This window comes from Scardinius erythrophthalmus, assembly GCF_964197995.2.
Source record: "Scardinius erythrophthalmus genome assembly, chromosome: 19".
Lineage (NCBI taxonomy): Eukaryota > Metazoa > Chordata > Actinopteri > Cypriniformes > Leuciscidae > Scardinius > Scardinius erythrophthalmus.
Window position 1 is genome coordinate 4893671 of NC_138239.1, and position 13410 is coordinate 4907080.

Consider the following 13410-nt stretch of genomic DNA (forward strand, 5'->3'; position numbering starts at 1 on the left):
TTCAGAGCAATTGCAGTTCACCTAGATTTTGCAAAAATACAGTCCAACAAAGACAAGGAGGCAGACCACTCCATCTGACACCAGGATGTTTGAGAGTCACCAGCTGCACTTGTCATTTTCAGATGACTCTAATTACCTGACACACAGCTGACTGTCTCTATGTATCCTCACCGTAGACGGAAATTGCTTGAAGAATAAAATGTGAAGTCCCAATGGAGTCTCTTCTCTTTCAGTTAAAATATGAAAAAAATATTCCACAATTGATCAAAAGTGTTTGCAGTTCTTTTAAAGCAAACATTGCCAAGCATTTTCTCTTTCGCCGTAGAGTCCCTCTGTACCTTCTGGAGGACGAACAGCTAAAGAGATTAGTAGGGATTTGAGAGTAGTCCTATGCATGCACATATGTCAAATAAAACACACGGTCTCAAGACCTTAAGCTCATTAAGTTAATCACGGTTGTTTTCAGGTAGCTTTTTATAGCTCAAACCAAATGGCCCACAGAAAAGTTGGTAAATAAAATTCTTCAGTGAGCTATTGTAAATGATAATTATTATATAAACCTTTTGAACAGAGATATATATTTATTCCCAAAATAGTATATTTTTTTGTGAAACATTGTTTTTAACAAGGTTTACAAACATTTCACATCTTAATAAATTCAGTGATAACAATAACTTTTGTTACTGTTGTGTTAGCACAGTAACACAAAAACCTGCATTGAGCCATGGCTGCTGATTGACGTTCTGACGTCAATGCAAGAGAGGGGAATGCCAGCAAAGAATCTTGTTTACGCAGAAGAGATCAGAACCAACTATTGGATGAAGAATTGCCTGTGTACCAGAACATTTTGTAACATTTTAATAGGACATTTTATTAGAGGGGCATTTCATTATTTATACAGTAATATTGCAAAATGTTTACATACACTTTTTCACTTTTATTTTTTTTATTTAATTACTTAATTTTATTTTCTACTCAAAATTGTTAGCATTATTTTTTAAAGGTTACTTTACTCACTCTTAAAATTACAGCAATAACTAACTGTAAACTAACCCTTCCTGTTCCTGCATGTTTGACAGGTTCTGTGCAGGCGGCTGAAGCTGTGCACTGCAACTCTAATGTAATCTCTGGATCTCAAGCAATGTGTGTATTCAAGAAAGGGAACTGTCTTTAATTGAAAAAAAAAAAAAAAAAAAAAATAAAAAAAAAAAAAAAATATATATATATATATATATATATATATATATATATATATATATATATATATATATATATATATATATATATATATATATATATATATAAATATTTTATTCATTACCACTCAAATAATATTGTAAAAATAAATAAAAATAACATTGACATTTATTACAAGTTGCTAATACTGTTTATTATTTATGATGGTGACGGTTATTTTGCATTCACTGAACACAGTCATCAATCGTACATGTTAGGAATTACATAACACTCACAAAGCACGCAGGGTCACAGCACCCTGCTTGCCTACAATATTTGTAAAGTCTTTCATGTTAAATCTTAAATATGAGATATAAGATATGCATCCAAAATGTATCTAGGGGTTTATCAAAGTAGTATCAATTTACATTTGTTTTTTACTTGCCCATTTTCTAATTAATAATTAGAAAATTTTCATTTAATGATATCAGCAGTGATCTACTAGATGACTTTGTGACATATACAACACTTTGTATTTTTCAATTAGTCTAAGGAAACTAATTTGCATAACATAAATTTCCTTATGATATGAGCCTTTTTCTGTTTCTACACTTATCAAATGGATTTTCTCCTAGGTCTTTTCCGAATTGTCTGGTGAAGAAATTCCATATTGTCTATGTTGTTCTCTTGATGTAACACTTTCCTTGTCAATTGAATTGAACCCAAACCAGTATCAACTGAGTTAATGGTATTTTGTGATCCCGTTATACAAACAAATGGTACTTCTGGTATCTCTGGGATACAATCACAGTCAAGTGAGTCGATGATGTGGTTATTGGCTTTTGCTATGTACGCCTCTCGACTAATCTCTTCTTTCTTCTTGCAGAGGGCCATGTACCATTTGGGCGCAAAGTGACAGAAAATAATTCCATAACACGACACCAAGATAGCAGCTGCTTGAATTGAATAGCGCTCGTTGATCTTAGCAATGTACACTGGGGTGAAACAGACCCACACAAAGAGGTATACTAGCATACTTAGGATGATGTGTCCAGTCTCATTGAAACGCTGAGGTACCTTTCTCCCTTTAAAGGCCAGCAAAAAGCAGATAAATGCAAGCAATGCAATATAGCAAAGCATTATGGCAAATCCAATGCCAGAACCTTCATTGCACTGTACCATAATCAACATGTTTTGGTCAGACTGAATGGTCTCCACAACTGGAGAATCAAATATCATCCAGAAGATACAGATGAGGACTTGAATGAGAGTACTACAGGTAATAATGACAGGGGGGTTGTAAAACCTTCTAGCACGCTCCAAGCGATACGGTAGAAGAAAGGATACAAAGGTGCGTAGAGCTTTCACCAAAATACATGAGACTGTGAGCGAGAACCCTAAGGCATACAAAATCTGTCGACCCCTGCAAATGTGAACATTGGGTTTGCCAATAAACAGTATGACACTAGTATAGCTGAGTGCTAACCCTGCCATGATTACAAAACACATGTTTCCCCCTGCCTGTTTCACAACAGGTTTTCCACAAAAGACCAAGAAGATAATCAGGGTGCAGAACAACAACAGATAACCTAATGCAGTAAATGTAAGCAGAACTATTGCATGGGACCCATTCCATTTCCAATAGTCCTCTTCCTTCGGCTTACACAAAGTCCATCCTTTCAAAGACCAGGTACCATTTTCACAAGGTAGGCAATTTGGTAAGTCTGAAAGAAAGATTCACAACTACTTCAGAAAATCAGACTGATGGTACATTTCCATCAAGAAATTTTTAATGGATTTTCCCTTTTTAAATTAGGTTAATGTACTCTTAGTGTGCGCTTAATTTTTCAGTGGCATTGGTTCTGGAAGCATTTTTTCTTTCGTATATCCCGTGGGGATTTCTTTTTAAAGTATTCATTAAAGCATTATAAGCAATGAACCAAGGTAACCAGCAATGAGGTGAATCACAGCAAAAAAGAATACGAAAATCGGACAAAAGAGGCAAAGGTAAATGACTGTTTAATTAACGGCAATCCCTCATGGGAATTGTGAATGACATAATTGAATTAAAAATGATGGAGAAATATAAAACCATTCATTTAAAGTTGCTGATTATCTATAGAAACAAAGTTTATTGCAAAATATGCACATAAATAAGTATTTTGACAGCATTGTGAGAGTTCCCTGCAAGCTCTTTTATTTTCTATACAGCTTCATGGGTAATATAGTTTTTCCCCACAAATATTAATGTTGAAATAATTCAATCGGATGGCATTTAATGATTAACAACCTCTGGACTCACAGTAGGTCTGTCTTTAAAGGTTTATACGTTGTTAAAATAGAATTTCCCTATAGAAAAAGAATGGTGTTTTTACTTCCAGAACCCGACTATTGCACTCTATTGACGTTTGTGGATGAAACATACAATTGCAATTGCAAGTTAATTTCAATAAATTTTTACATTAGTTGTGTATCTCCTGGCTCAAACTGTAATTTCTACTGAAAGCTTCAAACAAGAAATTACCCATAAAAACCTATACCTTATAACAGCACTATATATTTACAATTTAATACTTACTTGTTTCATTAGAGTAAGTACCCTCTAAACATTTTGTGCAGTTGTGGCAGCAGGATGTTTTGAGAAGTTTCTTAGCTGTACCAGGAGAGCAAATAGCAGAGCACATTGAAATAGGAACCTAAAATAAAATGCATAGAAGCGTGGTTAATATGTTGTCCTTACTTAATGTAATAATACCCAGCTGAACAGACAAGCAATGTTGTGTTTATGAGCACTGGATTCTGGAATGCTGACTGGCTTATCAAGCAACCTTTGGTTAACCATAAAGACCATGCTGGTTGAAACAGTTTAGTTGGAGAACAACATGACTATTCTGATCCACCTACAGTTTGGTTCAGCATAGAAATTCATGCTGGTCTAAGCTTTTTCATGATGTTACTATGCATAGGGTTCCATACACTGTACTGCATAACGGATACGTTTTTATAATCACTTATAATTAGTTATTCTCACCGTATTGTTTGGATTACTCCATGTTATGGGTGCCTTGATGTAAATTTCTTTTTTCGTCAGATTGTAATTTCCAACAACGACAAGACTTCTCTGCCCAGTTGATTCCTGTGGTTGCCAGTTAATTAAATCATAGCCATTCATCAAATTTCCAGATGCATTGAAATAGAATGTCTTACTGTCCATAGTAAAATTGACCTTTTTCAGTTCCTTGAGGAGCTTTTAAACAAACAAACAATAAAAAGATTCAACCTTTGTAAAAATGTAAAATCATGGAATTTTTTTGTTAGCTTAAAGGCATCTCCAAAATTGAATGTAAACATTTTACAACTACCTTCCATGGCGGAAAGTCCCTTTCGCCAGGACACTCGGTTTCACTGCAGTTTAGAAGACGTTTCAAAGCATGAGCAATGGACCATACAGCTAACCTTTCGCCATAGGTTATGCTGATGTCGACAGCTTCCGTCAAAAAACCTGTGTCTTTCCCTAACTGCTTATACTCCTCAAGGAAGAGGTTTACAGAACCCGGAGCAAGAGTCAGCTGCTGCAGAAACTCCTTAAAACCAGGATTAGGACCAGTGATGAATGTGAACCCAAAAATGTCACCTACTCTATTGATTCCGTCCATTCGAGATATATTTCGTGACATTGACCAAGCATCACTTGCGATCCAAGTACGTTGGATGTTCTGCCGAATCATCTCCGTGAAGAGTTTAAAGACCAGCTCTTCCTTTAAGATGAGTAACACAACTTTAGCTTCAGATGAGCGGATTGTTTCTGCCACCTCTTGGATCCTTTTGTCGATTTCATCGTTAGCTAAGTAATGAGGCAATGCTTCTTTAAAAGCCTGGCAGATATCTGCATCTTCTGCATCAGCCAAGAAGCTTTGGAGGGCATTTTTCCCATAATCATCATCCCCATAGACCACCCCAACCCAGTCCCAGTGAAAGTGTTTCATGAAATTAGCCAGAGCTTTGGTTTGGTGATCATCACTGGGAATGGTGCGCAGGAATGCTGGGTATCGTACCCTATCACTAAGCGTTTGTGCAGATGATGTTGTGCTTATCTGAAAGAGAAAATATGGGAGAAAACGAGACAGAAAACAGTTCAGGAATACTTGTTGTTTTGCCATTTTTAGAAATTGAGATTCATCAAGAGTAATTTTTGACTCCCTGAATCAAAATCGGGAAAAAAAGACTTAAAGACTCTCCGAACATTCAGTGCTTGACATACATTTTTTGCTCAATAGCCACTGTGGATAGTGATTTTCCAAGGCCGTATCCAGGTCTGATAAAGGACCTTCGTCTGGACCCGATGACAGCGCAGTGCTGAAGTGCCAACTAGTCTCTCCCTATGGAGGATCCCTTTACCACTCTACAGATAAGGCGTTGTTGGGAAAATTCGTTTCGCTTTCCTACCCCGAAGTGACAAAATAAAATAAAATTCTTTATCAAAATGTATAAGGAAAGACGAGTACTTTGTTTAGGCTTGGCTTGTAGGGAATTCCAAACCTGCGCACATATGTGACCCTGGACCACAAAACCAGTCTTATGTGTAATTTTTTTTAAATTGAGATTTATACATCATCTGAAAGCTGAATACATAATCTTTCCATTGATGTATGGTTTGTTAGGATAGGACAATATTTGGCCGAGACACAACTATTGAAAATCTGGAATCTGAGGGTACAGAAAAATCGAAATATTGAGAAAATCGCCTTTTAAGTTGTCCATTTCTATTGGCGATAGTGCTGCATCCATTCACAAAAATAAATGTTTTATATATTTAAGGTGGGAAATTTACTAAATATCTTCATGGAACATGATCTTTACTTAATATCCTAATGATTTTTGGCATAAAAGAAAAATCTATAATTTTGACCCATACAATGTATTATTGGCTATTGCCACAAATATACCCGTGCAACATAAGACTGGTTTTGTGATCCAGGGTCACATATATTCAAACGCACATAACTATAGAACCAGTTCTAAATGCGCATGTGAGCGCCATCAGCGTTTCTCACGGGGTCGCTTATGTGTAGAGAGAATGGTGTCGTCTTAGCGGCCCCTAATTTAATGACAAATGATCGTTGCGACGGAAGCAAATCAATCAAAACTAACTTTAGCTGGAAAATAACTTTATTAAGAACTGCTGTAAAGCCAAAACAATCTCTGTTACCTTAAATTATACGCTTATCTCTGTAAAGCTGCTTTGAAACAATCTACATTGTTAAAAGCGCTATATAAATGAAGATGACTTGACTTGACTTGACTCAGCATTTTCACTGGCCACCATTTTGACAGCGATACCATGGGAAAAAACTGCCATATAATTATATATTTTAATATTATCTAATAATTTGGCAGCAGGTATATTGGGCTGCTGTCACTTTAAAACCAGTACACAATTTAGTACTGAAAGGTGGCTTTATGTGTCGTACTTTGGGTGTGAGCACAAAATCTGCAGCAGTCCTGCAATACGCACAATCCCACGCCAAAATTCAAGTCCTGTAACACCAACAATATTCATTCGGAGCAAATGAAATGAGTGAGTGAGAGGAGGCGGGTTAGCGTGTAATGCCTAGTTCACACTACACAACTTTAAACGTGGGCAGATCGCTGTGCTGTTTAGACTTCATGACTTGCTCTGGAGTCTTGAAGTCATTGTGGTGTTCACACTACAGTATGTGACACTACGTAAATGATCTGCAACAGGGGGTTACACACTAAGAAGTGGAATGGGAAATGTCGCATTCCAGTGGCGCATTTTCTACTTGAAAATGGACGGCGGGACAAAATTGGCGGTAAAAAAAAAAAAAAATAATTATATATATATATATATATATATATATATATACAGTGAGGAAAATAAGTATTTGAACACCCTGCTATTTTGCAAGTTCTCCCACTTAGAAATCATGGAGGGGTCTGAAATTGTCATCGTAGGTGCATGTCCACTGTGAGAGACATAATCTAAAAAAAAAATCCAGAAATCACAATGTATGATTTTTTAACTATTTATTTGTGTGATACAGCTGCAAATAAGTATTTGAACACCTGAGAAAATCAGTGTTAATATTAGGTACAGTAGCCTTTGTTTGCAATTACAGAGGTCAAACGTTTCCTGTAGTTTTTCACCAGGTTTGCACACACTGCAGGAGGGATTTTGGCCCACTCCTCCACACAGATCTTCTCTAGATCAGTCAGGTTTCTGGGCTGTCGCTGAGAAACACAGAGTTTGAGCTCCCTCCAAAGATTCTCTTTTGGGTTTAGGTCTGGAGACTGGCTAGGCCACGCCAGAACCTTGATATGCTTCTTACAGAGCCACTCCTTGGTTATCCTGGCTGTGTGCTTCGGGTCATTATCATGTTGGAAGACCCAGCCTCGACCCATCTTCAATGCTCTAACTGAGGGAAGGAGGTTGTTCCCCAAAATCTCGCAATACATGGCCCCGGTCATCCTCTCCTTAATACAGTGCAGTCGCCCTGTCCCATGTGCAGAAAAAAACCCCCAAAGCATGATGCTACCACCCCCATGCTTCACAGTAGGGATGGTGTTCTTGGGATGGTACTCATCATTCTTCTTCCTCCAAACACGTTTAATGGAATTATGACCAAAAAGTTCTATTTTGGTCTCATCTGACCACATGACTTTCTCCCATGATCATCCAAATGGTCATTGGCAAACTTAAGACGGGCCTTGACATGTGCTGGTTTAAGCAGGGCAACCTTCCGTGCCATGCATGATTTCAAACAATGACGTCTTAGTGTATTACCAACAGTAACCTTGGAAACGGTGGTCCCAGCTCTTTTCAGGTCATTGACCAGCTCCTCCCGTGTAGTTCTGGGCTGATTTCTCACCTTTCTTAGGATCATTGAGACCCCACGAGGTGAGATCTTGCATGGAGCCCCAGTCCGAGGGAGATTGACAGCCATGTTTAGCTTCTTCCATTTTCTAATGATTGCTCCAACAGTGGACCTTTTTTCACCAAGCTGCTTGGCAATTTCCCCGTAGCCCTTCCCAGCCTTGTGGAGGTGTACAAATTTGTCTCTAGTGTCTTTGGACAGCTCTTTGGTCTTGGCCATGTTAGAAGTTGGATTCTTACTGATTGTATGGGGTGGACAGGTGTCTTTATGCAGCTAACGACCTCAAACAGATGCATCTAATTTAGGATAATAAATGGAGTGGAGGTGGACATTTTAAAGGCAGACTAACAGGTCTTTGAGGGTCAGAATTCTAGCTGATAGACAGGTGTTCAAATACTTATTTGCAGCTGTATCATACAAATAAATTGTTAAAAAATCATATATTGTGATTTCTGGATTTTTTTTTTTAGATTATGTCTCTCACATTGGACATGCACCTACAATGACAATTTCAGACCCCTCCATGATTTCCAAGTGGGAGAACTTGCAAAATAGCAGGGTGTTCAAATACTTATTTTCCTCACTGTATATATATGTGGTGTCACGTGTCGCGACGAGCAACAGCCAATGATCAGCTTGTTATGACATTACGAAAGCCTTTTGTATTTGTAACCATCGTTGCCAAACCACAACTGGCAGCTGTTTTTTCATTATAATGTTTTACTCACCTCCAACTCTCTCTGACAGACAATCCCTGCTGCACGCGTGTGCTTATCCATCCATATATATATATTGTTTGTGCAATTATCTATTTAGAACCCTGAAAAAAAAAAAAAGAAGATGGGTGAAAGGATGGATAAGCACACGCGTGCAGCAGGGATTGTCTGTCAGAGAGAGTTGGAGGTGAGTAAAACATTATAATGAAAAAACAGCTGCCAGTTGTGGTTTGGCAACGATGGTTACAAATACAAAAGGCTTTCGTAATGTCATAACAAGCTGATCATTGGCTGTTGCTCGTCGCGACACGTGACACCACAGCTATCGAGTCGGCGACAGCTCCAGATATTTGGCATGCTAGATATTTGTCTGGCGTCGGCGACGCATCGGCGAAGTGTCAGCGAGCGTTTTTGATGCGTCGTTAAGTATTTCGCACTTAAAGATTGGCGAGCGCGGATCACCCGCAGATTTGCACGCGATTACAGCGACCTGTCGGCGAGCTCGTTAACTTGCAAATTGGGCTTAAATCGGGTTTAAAATCCTGTAGTGTGAACTAGCCATAACTCGCTGTCGTGTATCTATTCTGCGGAAAATTAGCATTGGAAGCGTTTCAGATATTTCAGTATCAATATGTAGTAAAAAAAAATCTATATTTTTTGACAACACTACATTGTACTTAGTTTATTATTTCAGATGCCTTTTTAAAAGACTACAATTGAAAAATGTATAGGCTTATATTATATAAAATTCAACCCCTCCAAAGTGGCTAGTAGAAGTGTTACTCGCCACTGCTGAAATACACCCGCATTTGGTGGGTGTTAACATCAAGCCCTGTGTACATGATAATGTTACTCACCTGTGGGACCATGTATAGACTCAGAAGTCTAGCCACTGCGAGGGAGTCTTCTGAGAAGCGTGCTCCAATGATTGCTTTTACATTAGGCCTTTCAAGCACCTCACATTGGACAGGCAGTGTGCCGTTCACAGCGAGCAGGTGCTCAGTGCTCTGAATGGCTTTTGAGGCATCAGAGCAAGTGTCACAGATGTAGTAGCCCAGTCGCACACCCGGGAGGAAGCTGGAGTTATTGATCGTTTCAATTGTATGCACGACAGCGAGAGTCCTTACAAGTGAAAGGAAATTTAATCTACAAGGAAATGAGGGAAATCTTTGTTAGAAAATACAAACACAAACAATAGCATATTTTTTTCTAATCTAAGAAATCTTACTTTTTTACAGTAAATTCTAACTATGTTTCTGTACACAAACATACATTTGAGACAGTTTTGTACAGTTTCTAACAATCAGTGTACATTGATATGTGCAATTAATAGAGTATTGACACTGATTTCAAGTTTTAATTGAATCTGATTCTGACTCTAGTTCCCATTTAAACTAATATAAGTTCACTTATTGTAATTATTCTATTGAATTCAATTTTTTAAGTACAATCAACTTAGCTGTATAAGTCATTTCAACTTAAATTACATTAATTGACTTGTGTCAAAATGTGTTGACTCTTGTATAACATAAAAAAAATACAATTTGTTTATTATTATTATTAGGATATACTAGTCTACAGCATTATTAAAATAACACCCATTTAAAAAAGTACTTGTGTTACAGATATTTACTCTCAACAAATGAAATGTGCATTTAGATGCTGGAAAAATCAACTCTCAAAGTCTTCTGTTGCAAGGGAACACGCCACAAGCATAGATCACTGTACATATACGACAGGAAAACAACAACAGATACTTACTCTGTGCAGTTGTATTTTTCTGGACGTTCTCGCACCTGTAGTGTCTGCACTTTGGAATGACAGGAATTGAGCACCCCAATCCGTATATCCCCATCGGCCCAGGCCCCGCACATGTCTGGGGAGTTTTCACAGGCAGACCCAGAACCAGCGAAAAGAAGAATGCCTATTAAAGGCCTGTACAAGACTTGCAAATACATGACAGACAACCTGACTGAGTACAATATACTCTTGAGATCTGTTCAGCTTGGCAACAAGGGTAAAATACAAAAGTAATCTGACAGTCTTTCTGTTTAAATAAGATAATTGTGCAAGGGGGCTGTCTCATTCTGACCGAAAACACAAAAGGTGTGAAGTGATTGTGTTGCTGGAACACAACCAAACATCAGTCAAACATACCTTTATTCCTCATAATTTCCCCACAGACCGGTTCTGTGTCATCCTTATAACTCACATTACATTCCTTTTAAAAGTGAAATTTGAAGCAGCTGTAATCCGCTCAGCAAAAGTTTGGAAATTCCATATGCGTGTATGTATTGAACATGGAAAAAAAAAAATGATGTAAAACAATTTTCACTCAGATGTTGCTTGTAAATATCACAAACAATTAAAAAGAAACCACAAGTAACATTCATTTTAAGGTGAAATTTTGAAGTAGAAAAACTAAAATAGCATTTTAATTGAAAAATCTTTGTTTCATTTAAGATTTAAAATAATAATAACAATAATATTTTTTTGACATTATGTTTCCATCCACCTATTTTTATGTGCATTTTGGGAAATTGCATAAAAAAAGACATTTACCCAACAAATCCCTTGATGCACAATAAAAACCTCACATGACTTTGCATTAACAGTGATGTGATTGGGTCACTGGACTAAACCGCGGACCAATCGCATCACAGCATCTCAAATGTTGGTTTGATCGTTCTGAAATGCCTGAGTCAAAGTCTGTCATCAGAATGATTTGGTTTAATGAAGATTTTCACACGATTCTGTTCCCAAACACCAGCATCCGAGCACTTTTTGCTTTATGTGATATTCAAATTTTGAGCATAGGTAAAATTCGCAACTTTGGATGCTAACAGTTAGTGTGTGCATGTGTGTGTGTATGAGCTGATATTGCTTCAGGTATGAACAAAACATCAAACAAGATGAAATAACACTAACTTGTATCTTCTACCTTTGCTTAACAACGAACTTGCACACATTCAGTAATGACAACCCATTCTCACTCCCAAGGCATCAAAACCTGAAGCATGCTTAAGCGCCTTTAGCATTAGTGTTAAGACGCTATAAAGGTAGCAAACTAACTAACAAACAAGGAACTCAGTTGCTTGGTGAGATACCTTTGGCATTACACAGATCCAAAGGAATTTTATTGGGTATAATTTTGTCATTTGTCAACTGTCTTCCAAGAATAATGCTAGAAAGCATCTAGGATATTTATTAATTCAACGGGTCTGGGTGCATATTCATGTAATCTCTTCACGAAGGTTCACGAAGGCTGACAGATATTTACTTACTCTTGACAGAAGAGGGTTTAACTGGTACAACTGGTAAGTAAAACAGAGAATTTTCAGTCTAGCCTTTGACTATCATTCATGCAATCAATGTGAGGTTTTATGGTTCAGAGGTTTTGCACAAAAAGAAGTTTGTGAACCTGTCTCACCATCAGCACTCAGGTGTGTAAATGCCAGCAGGTAATTCCCAGACGTCATTACTGGAAATGGAGTTTCATAGGCAGAAATATCTGTCAGCTGCACTGCAATATTAAAATTCTATAATCATTTGCATATTGACCAATAACAGCCAGTACATTAAATAAAGTCAATATTAAAATTAAATATATATATATATATATATATATATATATATATATATATATATATATATATATATATATATATATATATATATATATATATATATATATATATATATATATATATATATATATATTTTTTTTTTTTTTTTAATATTTTGCCGTTTTATTTGGAGATTACATTTGACCGTGCATCATAGAGTTGTTTAAAGATTAACTGTATTTGAGTGGCAATATGAAAATAAGGGAAGTGAGCATGCACAATTAAATATCTATCAATGATTGATAACAATAAACTACAAAATCTTTTGACCCGGAGTTATTTTAGTATCATTACGATGCTATTATAGTTTTTATTAATATTTGATTAATTAAAGCAGACAACTGGCAGCTGAAGTAGGCCTACATTGCTTTGACCAACTGTGGTAATTAACACATTAATTTACACTTTTAGCTAATCAAATAGGTTATTAAGGAATTAATACATTATGACACATTTAATTAATAGCAATTCATATATTAATTAATCTATTAATCATTTAGAATCTTTATTAGTTACTGATGCAGTAATCATTAATTAATGGTTTAGTTCTTCATGAGTCATACATTAACACGTGATTATCTGTGCATTAGTTAAGCATGAATTAATGCAGATTTAATGCACCCGTATTGTAAAGTGTTACCTTTATGTGCTTGGAAAGGGGTTACAATTAAAGTCATATCGTGGATCCCCAATAAAAGCACCGTGCAAAAATATAAAGGTATTTCCAAAATCATTATTATTATTATTATTATTATTATTTTACCCTTTAATTGAGTCATCACAGTCCATAAACAAAGATTATACATCAAATAATGACAAGTAGCAAAATATAAATAACATGAATAAAATTAATAAAAAATAAAAAAATAAACAGACTTACAAACTTCATTAATTATAAGGATAAAAGGATATTTATTCCAGATACTGAAGGCGTATTTTTGTTTTGCCATGCGCTGAGTGACGTCGGAATTACGTCACGATGTCGGAAGTGAATCC

The 13410-nt window shown here is 36.5% G+C and overlaps 1 protein-coding gene across 1 annotated transcript; it reads right to left on the reverse strand.

Annotated features, from left to right (window-relative positions):
- Window positions 1-1791: 1791 nt before the first annotated feature.
- Window positions 1792-10662, reverse strand: LOC308707691 (G-protein coupled receptor family C group 6 member A-like; the record flags this gene model as incomplete). The annotated part of the gene is made up of 6 exons (XM_081394308.1): window positions 1792-2900; window positions 3755-3872; window positions 4208-4423; window positions 4539-5270; window positions 9646-9934; window positions 10550-10662. 6 exons carry the CDS (start codon window positions 10660-10662, stop codon window positions 1792-1794), a joined length of 2577 nt encoding a protein of 858 aa, XP_081250434.1.
- Window positions 10663-13410: the final 2748 nt, after the last annotated feature.